Raw genomic sequence first — 14,598 nt, 5'->3', positions numbered from 1 at the left:
GATCAAAGATCAACGATCAACATCTGTAAACTAAATGTAAAAATCTCTCAAAATCACGTTTCCTTTACCAGTCTCGCGATGTTCTGACAACTACAACAACACATCTAGTTGCTAAATAAGCTAGGGCTAGGCTAACTAGCTGCAACATAGTGATATGTTGTCAAGTTTAGACCAAGTTTCACTTAAGGCGCTTCCTGAGTAATTGGGACATGGAGTTGAGAAATATTAAAGACCAGGTAGTAAATAAAACTTTTCCTGTGATCTAATTTACGTTAGAAGACCTATCATACTCCTCGATGTTGTGAACAGCTGATAGTGATGTTAGCTACATGACGAGAAAAGTTTTCTACAAAGCTAATTTATGTCACGATTCCTTGCCATAGAGAAATAGGTTAAGTTTTAGTTTGAGCTAGAACTTCGCATAATTAGTTGACCATTATATGTTTGATGTTTTGACTCTGAAATGCAATTGCACGCTCCCATTAGGATAGTTTCGTTGTTGGTTCCTATTATGAACACTCAAAAAACCTAGCTAAAAGTATAACTAACGGATATTTCAAGTTTATTTGATCACTGTGTTACTTGTGGGAACTCTTTCCATTACTATAGATACTTACAAAACGTGCTCTAAGTTAGTGTGCTTCCACCAAGAAAGACTTTAATTTTTTTCCAGTGAAAAAATGCCAGTAAAATTAAAATCCTCGTTATTTATAATAACTCTACTTATTCCAAGAAATCTTAATGAACTATTCTAAATCACATGCATTTTTTAATGTTGTTTACATGTACTGCGTGCAAAATATATTTTCAGTCTCCACTGGTCCAGGCCATATTCAGCCGAAATGCAGAGGATGTGACATTTTTGTTAACCCATAACCAAGATGTCAATGCACAGGTAATATCATCCAACATTCATCCAACTCATCATTTTACAAGTTGTTGAGTCAAACCTGAGTCAACTTTCTGTTGAACATTTGGTGCAGCCCTGTCACTTCCATATGCTACTTCTCAGAACTTGTCCTGTCTACAGTTTTTCTAAATGGAAAGTTAAGTTTTTGTACATTTGCCACAATTTTTTTTAACTTATGAAGATGTTTAATATAAGTTAGTGACAGATGGATTCTTCAGTCAGTCAATTACTTGCCATTTTGAGACAACTGGCACAAGCTGCCTATTATCTCACTGGGCTTGTAAAAAAAAAAACTGAATGCACAGATTTGAAATTTTGGATTGCCTGTGGATTTTTGTTTAGTTGGTACATTCTTTACAAGATGATTATTAGATATTAGTGCAAAATACAAATATGATAAAGTTGTAAACTGTAAACAGTTTCACCCAGGTGCAAAGAAAGTAACTTTTTTTTTTTAAAGGTATTCTTCATGGTATTTTAGACTTAGTCTAAAAGTCATGAAAATGTTGATGGCTCATCCTGTAATTGGGGGCTAACTCTAACTTTGTGTCAAATAGAATAACTGTGAATTAAGCATAATTGTAATGCTAACTGGCTGGCAGCGCCTAAACAGGCCACTTGAGCTGATCAGTCAGATCGCAGTGGGCTGTTCAGAAGCGGGGGCGCCTCCCTGGTTTTCTGGTTTTACCGGAAACAGAAAGATATGGGGTAGCACTTAAGGTTAAGTTGACTCGTCAGTACCAGAATTTCAAAATCAGGATTTACTAGAGGTATTCGTGAAAGGGGTCAAAACAGGTGCGACTGGTCAACATGTTTTTGTTCCAACTCTTCAGTAGACAGTAGCCGTCACTACATTATAACTTATGTCTTCAGGACTCATGTCTCCAACTACACCAAGCTTAGATTACAAACTAACTTTTTAAACTTCCTCTTTTTTCAAAAGAGCATTTGTGATAGTTTTGGCTTCAGTAAGTAACTTCAGGTTTACATTGGGAAACGATTGGTTGAAAACTATTCCACCTGATAAATGTTTTGGTTATTTATTTTTTCCCATCTCAGGACCAAGAACAAAGCACACCCCTTCATGCTGCTGCTTATTTGGGAGATGTCAATATTATGGAACTACTTATTAGTTCAGGTAGGAGGGAAAAAATGTCTTAATTCATTATGTTCTTGTAAATAAGCAGTCTGTTTAGAAATGAAACCCTTAAGTCAGTCACATACAGAACAAGTATGTCGAGGCGGATGGCCACCCTTCCTGAGTCTGGTTCTGCCAGAAGTTTCTTCCTGTTAAAAGGGAGTCGTTTCATTCCACAGTCGCCTCAGGCACGCTCAGGGCGGGAGATTGGACTGAAGACAAGTTTCGGTGCTATCTGTTGGTTTCCTTAACTAGGATATTGTTTTTGAATTGGCTCTATATGAATGAATTGGATTATTTTGAAATTAATTAATTGGATTGCATTGGATTATGATTACAATGAATTGAATTCCAATTGGCTTGAATTGGACTATATTATTTAAGTGCCTTGAGATGACATTTGTTGTAATTTGGCGCAATATAAATAAAACTGAATTGAATTAAATTGAAGTAAAACACTAAGAATGTGGAGACACAGTAAGGCCTGTTTTTTTTTTCTCTCTCTCTGTTCCTCGTTATAGGTGCAAACATTAACACTAAGGACCAGGGAATGCTTACTCCTTTACATCGCGCTGCTGCCTCACGAAATGAAGTATGTTCCGATTTTCAAAACACAGAAACAGTATTGAAATGAAAAATGAGTGACTACCCAATCTTATTGTTTTTTATCCTTACAGAGGGCTGTGGAGCTGCTGCTCAAGCACAAAGCAGAGGTCAATGCGCGAGACAAATTCTGGCATACACCTTTACACATGGCAGCCGCAAACTGGGCCACAAGCTGCGCTGCAGCCCTGATACCACATGTTTGCAGCCTGGATGTGACCGACAGGTCAGGAAGGACACCGCTGCATCATGCGGCGCACAGTGGCCATGGAGAGGTAACCCGTAAAGTTGATAGTATTAGCCACAGTCCTCTTCCTGACCTATAGAAATATCCACTGCCTTTCTGTTAGGTGGATTTTTTTCAATACGGCACCATGCTTAAAAGTATATTTAATTCCTTTAGCAAAGTGAGTGATGACGAAAGGATTTTTTCTTTATTTTCAACAGCTATTGCTACATTGAGTAGATCTAACCAGACTAAACAATCAAGGGTGTTTGCTTGTCAACTTATGCTATCCTTCAGACTGTACTTACTGTTGGAGACGAGGCTACACAGACATACTAGTTTTCTTTGTTATTGTGTTACTGCAGATGGTGAACTTGCTCCTGTCTAAAGGTGCCAATGCAAATGCCAAAGACAAGAAGGAAAGGCAGCCCATTCACTGGACTGCACACCTTGGTGAGTAGAGACAACAAGAGACAGCACGAGATTTCACAAAACTGCCTCTTTGCTTTTGGCCCATAGTTAAAAGATCAGAGAAAACGGATCACTGTCAGTAGCATCTTAAAGAAACTGGCCTCCCTGTCAAGAGACGCTTTTCAGGAATAAGATAAAAATGAATCACGCATACATGCTCTCTATTATGGTTTTACATCAGCCAGTTTTTCTTTTTAAATTTGGTCTTTTAAATGACCCTAATCATTAAATAAGATGTCCGTCATGTCAGAAATAGCCTGCATACTGGCTGTGTGTGAGCACGGGGGATTCCTGTAGTCAACATTAAACTCTTCTTCCAGGACACGTGGATATTTTGAAGCTGCTCATCTCTCACAGTGCAGATGTGATGAGCAAGGACAAGTGTGGCTACACTCCGCTCCATGTCGCAGCTGCCAGCGGACAGTTAGATGTGGTCATGTATCTGTTAAGGCTCGGGATGGAGGTATAGTGGCTGTGGCGGGGTCATATCACGGTTAGAATTGCATATTCTGCATGAGAAGTACTTTTGAATATATGTGATCTTACTGCTGGGAGATTTCAAAGTAATTTTACGGGTGTGTCTTTACCTTATAGTTAAAAATAAGATATTAGGAAACATTCTTCTCAATCATACTCCCGTAAGCATCCATAAAAGTGTCCTGCAGAGCTCCAGGCTTGGTCTCGAGGTGTCTCTCGTTGCATCATTATGACAGTCAACTGTTCTTGAAATTAAGCTTTCTTTTTTTATAGTTCTATTTTTTTTGTCTTTTGGCTCTTAGACTGATGAGCCTAACATTTTCGGGAACACAGCGCTTCACATGGCCTGTCAAATGGGGCAGGACACTGTAGCTACTGAACTGGTGAACTGCGGTGCAAACATCAACCAGCCCAACTACCATGGCGACACACCGCTGCATCTGGCTGCTGGCTCCTCCAGCGGGGTGCTGTCTCTTGAGCTGCTAGTCAACAATGGTGCTGATGTTAACACACAGGTAAAAAGGTTGTTTTGAATTATGTGGATTTGAAGAGTACAATAGAAATAGATTAAAAATCATCCAGGATCGTGGGTGTTATTTGTTAGTCTGATATTATGCCAGTATTTTCAATAAATGGACCATTTTCCTTTTTGCTGTCTAACAGAATAAAGAAGGGAAGAGCCCTCTACATATGGCTGCAATGCATGGACGCTTCACAGGCTCCCAGATTCTGATACAGAATGGTAACACAAGTGACCAAAAATATTAGCACGTGTTGCTTATATTTGTAGCACATGATCAATGATGAAAAGCACGAAAATATTAAATGTGTGTCATACATATAATGCTCTCCTCTTTGCATAGGCGGAGAGATTGATTGTGCTGACGTAAATGGAAACACTCCTCTTCATGCTGCTGCCAGATATGGTCAGGAGTTACTGATGAGTACTCTGCTGACAAACGGTGCCGACAAAGGCAGGTCAGTCTGTCTGAAACTCTCTCTGTTTAACGGTAGTAGTACTAAAAGTGTTGTTACTGGGATCACAGTTTTTGGTTCCACACACCTCAGAAAGCATTTGACTTTCATAAAACCATTTGGAGGAGAGCACATTTGTGAATGTGTGTTGCAGTGAGGAGATTTAATTCTTTTTGTTTGTGAAACCTCCTGATGAATAACCATAGAGAATAGCCACCCACCACCGTTCCCACAACAGTCAGTTCAAATGATGCTATGAGATGATCCTTTCTGATTGAGAGGAGGACGAAGATGCCACCTGAAGTTGTTCATTGTATAGCTCAAGTGTTGGAATTACAAACTTCTGACTTTGCATTCACATTAGCACCAAGTTGCAACGGAGAGACTTTTTTGATATCTGACTGGATGCCTCACTTTCCTTTTATTAATTCATACTATTTGTTTTGCCATCACACAACCCACTCTGCAAAGCTCAAATCCTCCAAAAGGAATATAAGAAACCTGGTGGAAGCTGTCACATAAATGCTTAAGGGTTTGATTTACATGAAGTTTCCATGAAGTAAACAATGTTATAATCTCTAAAGACAGGGGATTCACGGGATGCTTCCACTACATTTGGCAGCGCTCTATGGCTTTCCAGACTGTTGCCGCAAGTTACTGTCGAATGGTGAGAATCAGTTTGACTCCTCAAGCTCCATTTTCTCATCTAATTTATGCATTATTGGATTTTCAGCTGCTAACAAAACTCAAAGGTGTTTTTTGTGTTTTTCTCAGGTCAGTTTTACAACATCATGCCAGCTCTGACAGGTGGCCAAACACCAAACGTAGGGTTCGATATTAACCTCTCAGATGATCATGGGAGGACCTGCCTGCATGCAGCTGCCTCTGGAGGGTGAGTGGTGAACACAAATGTCTCAAATTATCAACTGGTCCTACCCCACCATCAGATTAAACAAAGCATGACCAACAACAGTCTTTGTTGGTACTGGTGTAATTTCAAGAACTTGACAACATGAGTGAGGTTCAGATAAGCTCCCCGGCTGTTTTCCTGGTCATGAGATGTGCAGCAGAATTGAACTGCTCATCAGAAATCATGTGCATCTGCTTCAAAGATGTTTGTTATCTGACCGGTACAATTATACTCAGTCATGATTGAAATGATTGTGTTTTATTTTTTGTTTTGCAGGAATGTTGAGTGTCTAAATTTGATATTGAATAGTGGTGCTGAGCTGGATATAAAGGACAATTTGGGAAGGTAGGCAGTGCTTAACTCCTGCAGGTGAGAATTCAACTGTTTTATTTCAATCTGATATTAAACCTCTGTGGTCCTGCAGGTCTCCTCTGCACTATGCTGCAGCAAATGGGAACAGCCAGTGCACAATCTCGCTGGTGAAAGCGGGCGCAGAGGTCAACGAGGCGGATCTGACGGGCTGCAGCCCCCTGCACTACGCTGCTGCTTCACACACCTTCTATGGGTGAGGGCCTTCTCTGCCATTTTGTTGTCTTACATGCTTTTCTCAGAGGTAACAAGGATCACACGATGTGAGCACATCTATATTTTTATTCCCAGAGAGGGAGCAAACTTTGAGCCAGACCTCAGTGTGGATAAAGAACAGGAAGCCTCTCTGTAAGTTGCATATTATTCCAAAGTAGGTCAACTTTTGCTCATCTATGCAGAATCCACAGTAGTCTTGGGACGATCTCCTGCAGTCTTAATTATGGGATCACTGTAAAGACCATAATCTCAGATGAGTGTCTTACTTTACACCTCGCGTAGTCCTGTTTTACTTTGCTATTTTTAGAATAAAAAAATCTGTGACAATACATGTGATCTCAAACCACTTACATAAGAAAAGGTGAAATACACATGTAGACATTTGTAAATGTAAAGGCTTATAAAATGGATAAAATCCTTGTGTGTTTAGGTGTTTAGACTACTTGCTTGACAATGGAGCAAATCCAACTCTGAAGAACAGCAGGGGTTACAGTGCCGTCCACTACGCTGCAGCTTATGGGAACAAACAGCATCTTGAACTGGTCAGTTGTGTCTTTTATTTAGCTTATTGTCTTATTCACCTACTGCAGTCGAGGCCTAATTGAAGTTTTGATACTTTTTGCAGCTCTTGGAGATTTCATTTAACTGTCTCGAAGAGGTTGAAAGTAATATTCCAGTCAGTCCTTTGCACTTAGCTGTGAGTATGATAACAATGTAAAAAAAAACACACACACACAAAAAAACGAGAGCCCTTCTATCCTTTACTACTGTTATATCGCATATTACTGCAGGCATATTACGGTCACTGCGAGGCACTGCGTTTGCTTTGTGAGACTTTGGTCAGTCTGGACGTACGGGACATTGAAGGCCAAACTGCGCTCCACCTGGCTGCTCAGAGAGGCTTTTCCCACTGTGTGGAGGTTCTGTTGAAGCATCAAGCCTCCTACACACTGAAGGATCACAAACGCAAACGGACAGCTCTGCATGCTGCAGGTATGTGTGGATGTCACATCTGCTCAGGTTCAGTCGTACGTGGGTCCACGTTTACATTGCATGTTTCCTTATTGGTCTTGTTGCATATTTCATTCTGAGAAATAAATCTTTGTATCACTAACTCTTAAATTGCGTTCCCCCTCATGTAGCTGCTGATGGCCAAGTGGACTGTCTGCTTTTACTGGTCAACAAGGAACAAAGCGCAGACATCATTGACAGTCAGGACACACAGGGACAGTAAGTCGCTGATTTGTTCAGACATGGTCAATGTAAGGATTTAAACTCAATTTAAGGATTTAAATTGACTTATTTTCCAAATTTACCGAATGAACGATACTTTCACAGTTTTCCACCAGTGACTTTATCTGCAGTCCAACCAGTGTTGTCCACACTGATATGAACAGTGTCGGTAATCTTACTTTAAAAAAGTAATTAGTTACAGTTACAAATGACATCCCAAAAAGTAATTGAGTTAGTAACTCAGTTACCTCATTGTAAGAATGATTAGTTACTCAGCAAAGTAACTGTGAAGTTATTTTTCAAGTTCTATACGCTATTACGTTCTATAACATCTTTAACGTCAAAGATGTTTATATTAACTGATTGAAGAATAAAACACTATATTCAGTATTTTAGAACATTTGGTCTTTATTTGAACTCAATAGATTGCAGCCTGCCATATGACATGTATAGAAATAAAAATAAATAAAAAATAAATAATGAAAATAAAAGTCAAGTGCAAAATTAAGAAACACGTGTAAACTTGGGTAAAACGAAGGAAAATCTGGCCATTAAGAAGTGTAATTCTCTGTAACTGTATTTTAGGCCTACTGCACAATAAACAAAACAGTATATATTTGGAACACTAATATAATATAATATAATATAACAAAAATCTTAGACAGTAAGCAGTGATTATAGTTGTTAATGGATGGTAATTAGACAGTAACTAAGTAGGCAACTAAATATATGTATTTACAATAGATCACCTTCTTTACGTATCAAGACAAAGCAATTAAAAGATTAATAATTACAAGCACAAAGCATTACAAACATATAGAGAGATATCAGTGGATCCCCTATTGGGAAAATTGACATATTACAGCAGCAGAAATAAAGAGTATAGTAGATAAATGCTATTTACAAGCTATATACATTAAAAATGTCTTCATCGAGAAGATTTAGTGGTACATACGCAGGTAAACATGTCATATATAGCACATTATGTAATTACTGACTGCTGATATAACGAGCCAGGACCATTGTGGCAGTCTGACATGAACAGTCTTTTCTCCTAACCCTCGGACAATTCAATTCTGTTTGATTATTATAGGACGGCTCTCATGCTGGCAGCTCTGGGACGTCACACCGACTGCGTCCACATCCTGCTGGAGAAAAAAGCAAAGGCTGATGCTGCAGACAAACAGGGCTTTACCGCACTGCACAGAGCTGTGAGTTCATTCATTTTTTCTCTGTGCTAAACAACTGCTTGATTCGGAGATTGTTTGTCCTCACACTGCAGCTTGTGTCCTCCCCCTGCAGGCCATGTTGGGCAGTGAGGACTGCGTATCTGCGCTGTTGGAACACGGGGCTTCTGCTCTGTGCAGAGACTCTCAGGGAAGAACGCCGCTGCACCTCGCAGCTTCCTGCGGTCACACAAAGCTACTCCACACTTTGTTAAAGACTGCTAAGAAAGCTGACCCTCTGGACTCCATGTTGGACTTCAGAGGCTACATGCCCACACACTGGGCTGCCTACCACGGTGAAAAGAAGACATTTTTTATTTTTCATTAAGAAACGAGTTTATCTCAGGGTTGAATGGGCCAAATATACAAATATTTACTATTAGAGTGTGCATGAATGTACATTTTTACAGCATCACCGGTATAATTATAGTATAACAATCACTTGTCTTCTGTTTCTCTCAGGTCATGAGGGATGTTTACACATTTTACTTGAAAACAAACGTTTTAGCAACCAGGAAGGAAACCTGTTCACTCCATTGCACTGTGCTCTGTGAGTATCACAATCCTGACTGAGATTATTATTAATCCCTATTTGCATACATATGTTAACTAAACATCCGTTGCAATAAATTTAGAGGGCTTTTTTTTCCACCACACAGAGTCAATGGACACGATGCTGCTGCTGGGCTTCTGGTGAAGACTGTTGGCCCTCAAATTGTCCACATTAGTGATTCCAAAGAAAGGTGGGTTTCATTTTCAGAACACATCTGTCTTTCAGCAGTGCCGGGGTAATCTCCAGATGTTGTAAAGGTAAAATGTTTATTTTGAAATGAGGCATTTAATGTGTGATGCTCAACACAGTTATGATTGGAAGCTGTTTTTGGGTTCAGGGTTCGCCACTGAAGACATTAATTTTGTACACGTGACAGAAACGACTTGTCTGTTGAAGAGACTCCCTCGTTTGGAGATATTACAGTTTTATCCGTGTCTTTTCTTTTGAATTCCTTCCCTTGGCTTCAGAAGGATTCGGGGGAGGTAAATCTGTCTGCTCAGCCCATATTTTCATGTGTGATGTGCAGGACTCCACTTCACGCAGCTGCTTATTCAGGAAGTGTTCCTGGACTCCAGCTGGTTCTGGCCCAGGGAGCAGAGGTCAATGCTGTGGACCACTTTGGATGCTCTGCTTTGATGGTTGCTGCTGACTGTGGACAGACCAATGCTGTTGGTATGTGACCGTAAATTAAAATGTTACTGTTGTTCTTCTTACCTGGGTCACCTTAAAACATTTGAAATCATTCTAAATGATTGGTGATGACCGGTTTTGACCCTCATAGTCCTTTATAACCATTCCCTACAGCATTGTACACCAGTTTGTTGCCCTTTTACACTGATCATTTGTTACTACACATGAAAACCCCAGAGAAAGGTTTAAAATGTAATAGCTTTTGTCGTTGTTGTTTATTTTTTCTGCATTTCAGAGTTCTTGCTGCACACAGCGAAGCCAGACCTGACCCTGGTGGATGTTAATAATAACACAGCACTTCACTTAGCCTGCAGCAAGGTCACATAATCACACAAATTAACATACTTTATGCATGCAGTGGTACATCAGATTTTGCATGAGCGTACCAGGAGATAATTCTTTCTGATAAGGTAAAAGTCTGGCAAAACTATATAATGAAGCCCTTGTTGAAAATCAGGCTTAAAATGGGGCGAGTTGGCCGAGCTTCTGTCTTTGAAAATGAAAACCTCTTTTAAAAGCTAAAATGGTAATGTGTAGCTGTATGCAGTAGTTGTGTGAAAATTAAACATCAAATTAAGGAAGTTTTCATCACTTCCTCATCGTTAATCCCCTTTTTTGTTTCATGCGCAGACAGTTTGAACAACATCGATTAAGCACATGAAAAGTAAGAACATTGTGTTTTAATCTGCAGGGTCATGAGATGTGTGCTCTGTTGATCCTGGGAGAGATCACCGATTCCTCTCTCATCAATGCAAGAAACAGCACTCTCCAGATGTGAGTTGTTTAAGTGCATGGACCTTCATCAAATTAGATGAAAATAACCCTGATTAAAACTTAAGCCATGACATGAGTGACATAAAACAACTTGGAGCTGCTTTCATGTGCATTCTTGACTAAAAGCATGTTTTTTTCAGTGTATAGTGGTCAGACATCTCTTTATCATGCAGGCCTCTTCACATTGCAGCGAGAAAAGGCTTGGCCACTGTGGTGCAGGTGTTGCTGAGCAGAGGAGCGGCAGTCATGGCTGTAGATGTGGAAGGTAAGCAGGAATATCTACACTCCTGTGAGGGAACAGAGAGAAGTAGTTTCTGCTCTAAAATGCCCATGCTGGATAACACTGTGGCTAATCCTTTGCCTTTTGATCCTTCCTCTGCAGGCCACACACCAGCTCTCGCCTGCGCCCCAAACAAAAACGTAGCAGACTGTCTGGCCCTGATCCTCTCCACCATGAAGCCTTTTCCTCCCAGAGAGGCCGATACCAGCACAGCCTCCCACTTTAGCCCAATCTTGAAGAACTGTGGTATTTCTGCCAGCTGTGGGTCCAATGGAAACTTGTGTCATGCCTAAATCAGGGACCACACAGAGACTTTGGCCCGGTAGAGGGAAATTTTACCCTCATGTAGCTGAAGGTCACGAGCATCTGTGTAATGCAGCTGTACATCATATACTCATACACACTCAGCTGTGATAGCTTCTCTTAAGTCTAGTCTTACAAATTATTAATGTTAGCATCATATGATAGTCTCTGTTTGGATTTATGAAGTACTAACCCTGAGATATGAATGGAAGTTTTAATGTGAGCACACTACACAAGCCCCCCCTGCTTGAACCCTGTCCAATGTCAATTTGACCTTTTTTTAAATTTTTTTTTTAAAGTCATTTTAAGGTAAATTTGGGGATTTTTCAACCTGAGCCCGACATCCCATTTTGTTTGGGTGTAATTTATTAACAGGCATAATTTTCAGTCCGTCTCATATTGAGTGAGAACACCATGAGGCACCACCTATAAACTGAGGCAAAGTGAGAGCTCTTCTACTTGTAGCTGATGCACAGATTGTTTTAATATGTCTGACAACCCTTAAAGGAAATGACCCTGCAGAGACGAACCCTTTTTGTTTGCAGCAAGTCAACTCAAGCGTAATTTCATTGGTTTGAATTAATGGCCATCGCTTTATTGTTGAGCCTGAATAAATGGCAGAGGAGCTCTTGAAAAGAGAGGATAAGCACAAAATAGAAACAACCACAGCAGTTTGAACTTGAACTAATGAAATGACACCCAAATAGTCCACACCCCTGGCAAAAATATGGAGTCGCAACTAATGAATGAACGTCAAAGAAAAACCTTCTGGTTTTGTAAAAGATACCTGAAGAAATGTGATTTTTGTCACCTCCTTTTGGCTTTTTTTGACAGCTTCAGGAGAGGATGTGTAAGAAGGATTCTTGTTTTTGATTGGCAGCAGCAAACACAATAGTGTGCATGGTGCGGTGTGCTGACAGGAGTTTGGAGGCTACGAGCCACAGCTTCATTCCGTAAAGGGATTCTGTCACAGCTTTGTCAGGTGTGGCTCTTTTTCACAGCAGTCAGTCACAGCTTCTTGCTCGGCGTGGGTCTGACTGCAGAGATTTTTTTAAGCCGATCAAGAATTTACACCCCGAATAGGAGGGAAAAATAAGGCCCTGGTTGAAAAATCCTGTAATTTTCTTTTAACCAACAGAACCTACAATATCAACGTTTGTTCTCAACTGAGCAAGAAGGCTTGGATGTTTGTCGCGTGTCTTTAATGTACGACTGCCTCTTAGTATGCTTTTTGCAGAATATCTAACGGAGGCTGTAAGCCTTTTATGCAATTAATAGGACTATATTTTCTTATCCTGCTTCTGGTGTAGCTAACACTGCACTTATATGAATAACATTATTACTCTAATATTATCATGATTTACATTTCAGTTCAGTAAAAATCATAAGAATAAGCTACAAGCGTGGCCATATTTTTAGTCATATATTTTTCAGAGTCATGTGTATTTATGAAGTTCTTAAAATGAAGTTAACCTTTTACTTGTACTGTAAAAAAAAAAAAAAATCCAGAATGATTAAGAACAACCTCAGGTCAGTTGTACTGTGCTGTAGGTGCAATAACAAGCACATCTTGAGCTGGATGTTGCTGACGAAGTGTATCTTGTCAGAGAAGTAACGCGTTTCTGTCTAAAACTCCAGACGACAAAAGGTCAGAGGAATATGTGACGTTTCACTTCTGTTGAATCCACTTCTGTTTTCAGTGTCTTCTCGTGTGCAGTTAAAGACCCAAAGACGATGTATTTACGCTCATTCAAACCAAGAAAAGCAACCAACTTTGGAGAAGCTGTTTTGGCTTCCTGATGGCGGTCGGTTGGTGAGAATACTCAGAAAAATATGAGGTTTGACTAACCAGCTGTCACTGCACTACATGTGTTGTCTGTTCAACAGGAGTCTCAGTGAAACGCTAACAACAAACCTTATTTCATACCAGTCTTGTTTAGCGGTCTAATAGAAAAGGAATTCCCTCAACTGTTGGCCGCCGTGTTGTGTATTTAACATTCAATTCGTGTTCTTTTGTCGTTCAGAATTGAAAAATTCACACTTTTACAAATTATTTTAAATCGGTGGTGCTAACTCGTTTGATAAATTTGCACAAAATCCCTGCACTACCGCAAACTAGTTGCCGCCTCTATCTGCCACCGTCAAGTTTTTGTTGACGGTGTTGTGCATGAAGTCTGTAATGTATTTCTGATGAGAAAGCCACACATGCAGACGCTGTCTTCTTCTCTCTCCCAGTAACACCTTCTCTGTTGTATAAACATGGCTTTAAAGGATTTGCACTCGGGCAAGAGAGTTTATGGATTTTAGGATTTGCAGTCGGGCGTCCGTCGTAGGTTAATGAAATTACTCCTTCACATTTTGAATTAGGATGGAATGGAAACATTTAGATATATCTTAGTGAAGATTGCAGTGAAATGTTTGGAGTCATGTTTGTCTGCAGAAACCTCCCTGCTGCAGTGTTTCATGTGAACAAAGTGTGAATCATACTGAGATTTCAGGCTGTAATAACTTGAATGGTTTATTTGTGTTTGCCACTCATATGACAGGAAATAAACAAATCAATGCCTTCTGAAGTTTTGGGGGTTTTTGTCTCTTAAATTCATGTTAAGCTAATTAAAATCGAGGCACATAAATGTAGAAAATTCCTCCCTTGTTGGTTACAGCGTCTCTAGGATTGGAAACCCAAAATACACCCCTGGCATTAGTAAATGCTGAACTTCAAACCAAAGCCTCAGAAAGTTTGTGCACATCAGGCTTCACCACAGTCTGCCTCCTGACATCTGACGGTCACTCAGGATTGTCCAACATCTGTAAAAGAACTTTAGTTAAGTTCTCTCAAAATGTTCTGATCAGGAACATGACATACCAAATGACCATGTGTCATCATACCTCATGGATTTTCAGCATTAGTACCAAATCTGGCAACAAGCTTTTAATGTGCAGCCAGATATCTTCTAATAGAACTATGATGATGCAGAATCAAAGTTCTGTTGCAGAAGAGTAAAAGCTCATGGTTGAATTGATTATGCTATTAGACAATAATCTTATTTAATGAGATCAATGTAAGATATTCAGCAACATCAATTTAGTCTAAAGTAGTCTATAAGGGTTAGCCACAGAAATGATTATGATTTTGCTCTGAGGCCAAAACATGCAGAAAAATAGTAGAAAGTCGATCAGTGGCCCATAATTAAAAAGACTGAAGTTTTGATTTCTATAAAACCCTTCTGCTGGGATAATTTAA

The 14,598-nt window shown here is 39.8% G+C and overlaps 2 protein-coding genes across 2 annotated transcripts in view; one reads left to right on the top strand and one right to left on the bottom strand.

Moving 5' to 3' along the window:
- dgkab (diacylglycerol kinase, alpha b) overlaps positions 1–14,598 on the bottom strand; it is a 128,584-nt gene that overhangs the window by 72,176 nt on the left and 41,810 nt on the right. The window lies entirely within an intron of this gene.
- On the top strand, positions 83–13,927 carry ankrd52b (ankyrin repeat domain 52b). Its single transcript, XM_072382402.1, has 28 exons — positions 83–236; positions 812–895; positions 1,970–2,048; positions 2,570–2,640; positions 2,726–2,926; positions 3,243–3,330; positions 3,669–3,811; positions 4,128–4,340; positions 4,489–4,567; positions 4,689–4,803; positions 5,385–5,467; positions 5,575–5,692; positions 5,987–6,055; positions 6,135–6,275; positions 6,371–6,427; positions 6,726–6,837; positions 6,921–6,992; positions 7,087–7,288; positions 7,438–7,525; positions 8,622–8,739; positions 8,831–9,050; positions 9,217–9,304; positions 9,414–9,497; positions 9,834–9,979; positions 10,233–10,315; positions 10,689–10,771; positions 10,945–11,036; positions 11,154–13,927. Exons 1-28 carry the CDS (start codon positions 210–212, stop codon positions 11,342–11,344), a joined length of 3,147 nt encoding a protein of 1,048 aa, XP_072238503.1. The 5' UTR covers positions 83–209; the 3' UTR covers positions 11,345–13,927.

The sequence above is a fragment of the Leuresthes tenuis genome, unplaced genomic scaffold, assembly GCF_036924035.1.
Source record: "Leuresthes tenuis unplaced genomic scaffold, fLeuTen1.0.hap1 SCAF_3, whole genome shotgun sequence".
NCBI lineage: Eukaryota > Metazoa > Chordata > Actinopteri > Atheriniformes > Atherinopsidae > Leuresthes > Leuresthes tenuis.
This window is presented reverse-complemented; position numbering and strand designations above follow the sequence as displayed.

Coding starts and splice junctions, on each gene's coding strand:
- ankrd52b (XM_072382402.1), top strand. CDS start 210: ATGGAGTTGAGAAATATTAAAGACCAG. Junction 7,526..8,621: donor AGTCAGGACACACAGGGACA/GTAAGTCGCTGA, acceptor TGATTATTATAG/GACGGCTCTCATGCTGGCAG. Junction 10,772..10,944: donor AGAAACAGCACTCTCCAGAT/GTGAGTTGTTTA, acceptor TTTATCATGCAG/GCCTCTTCACATTGCAGCGA.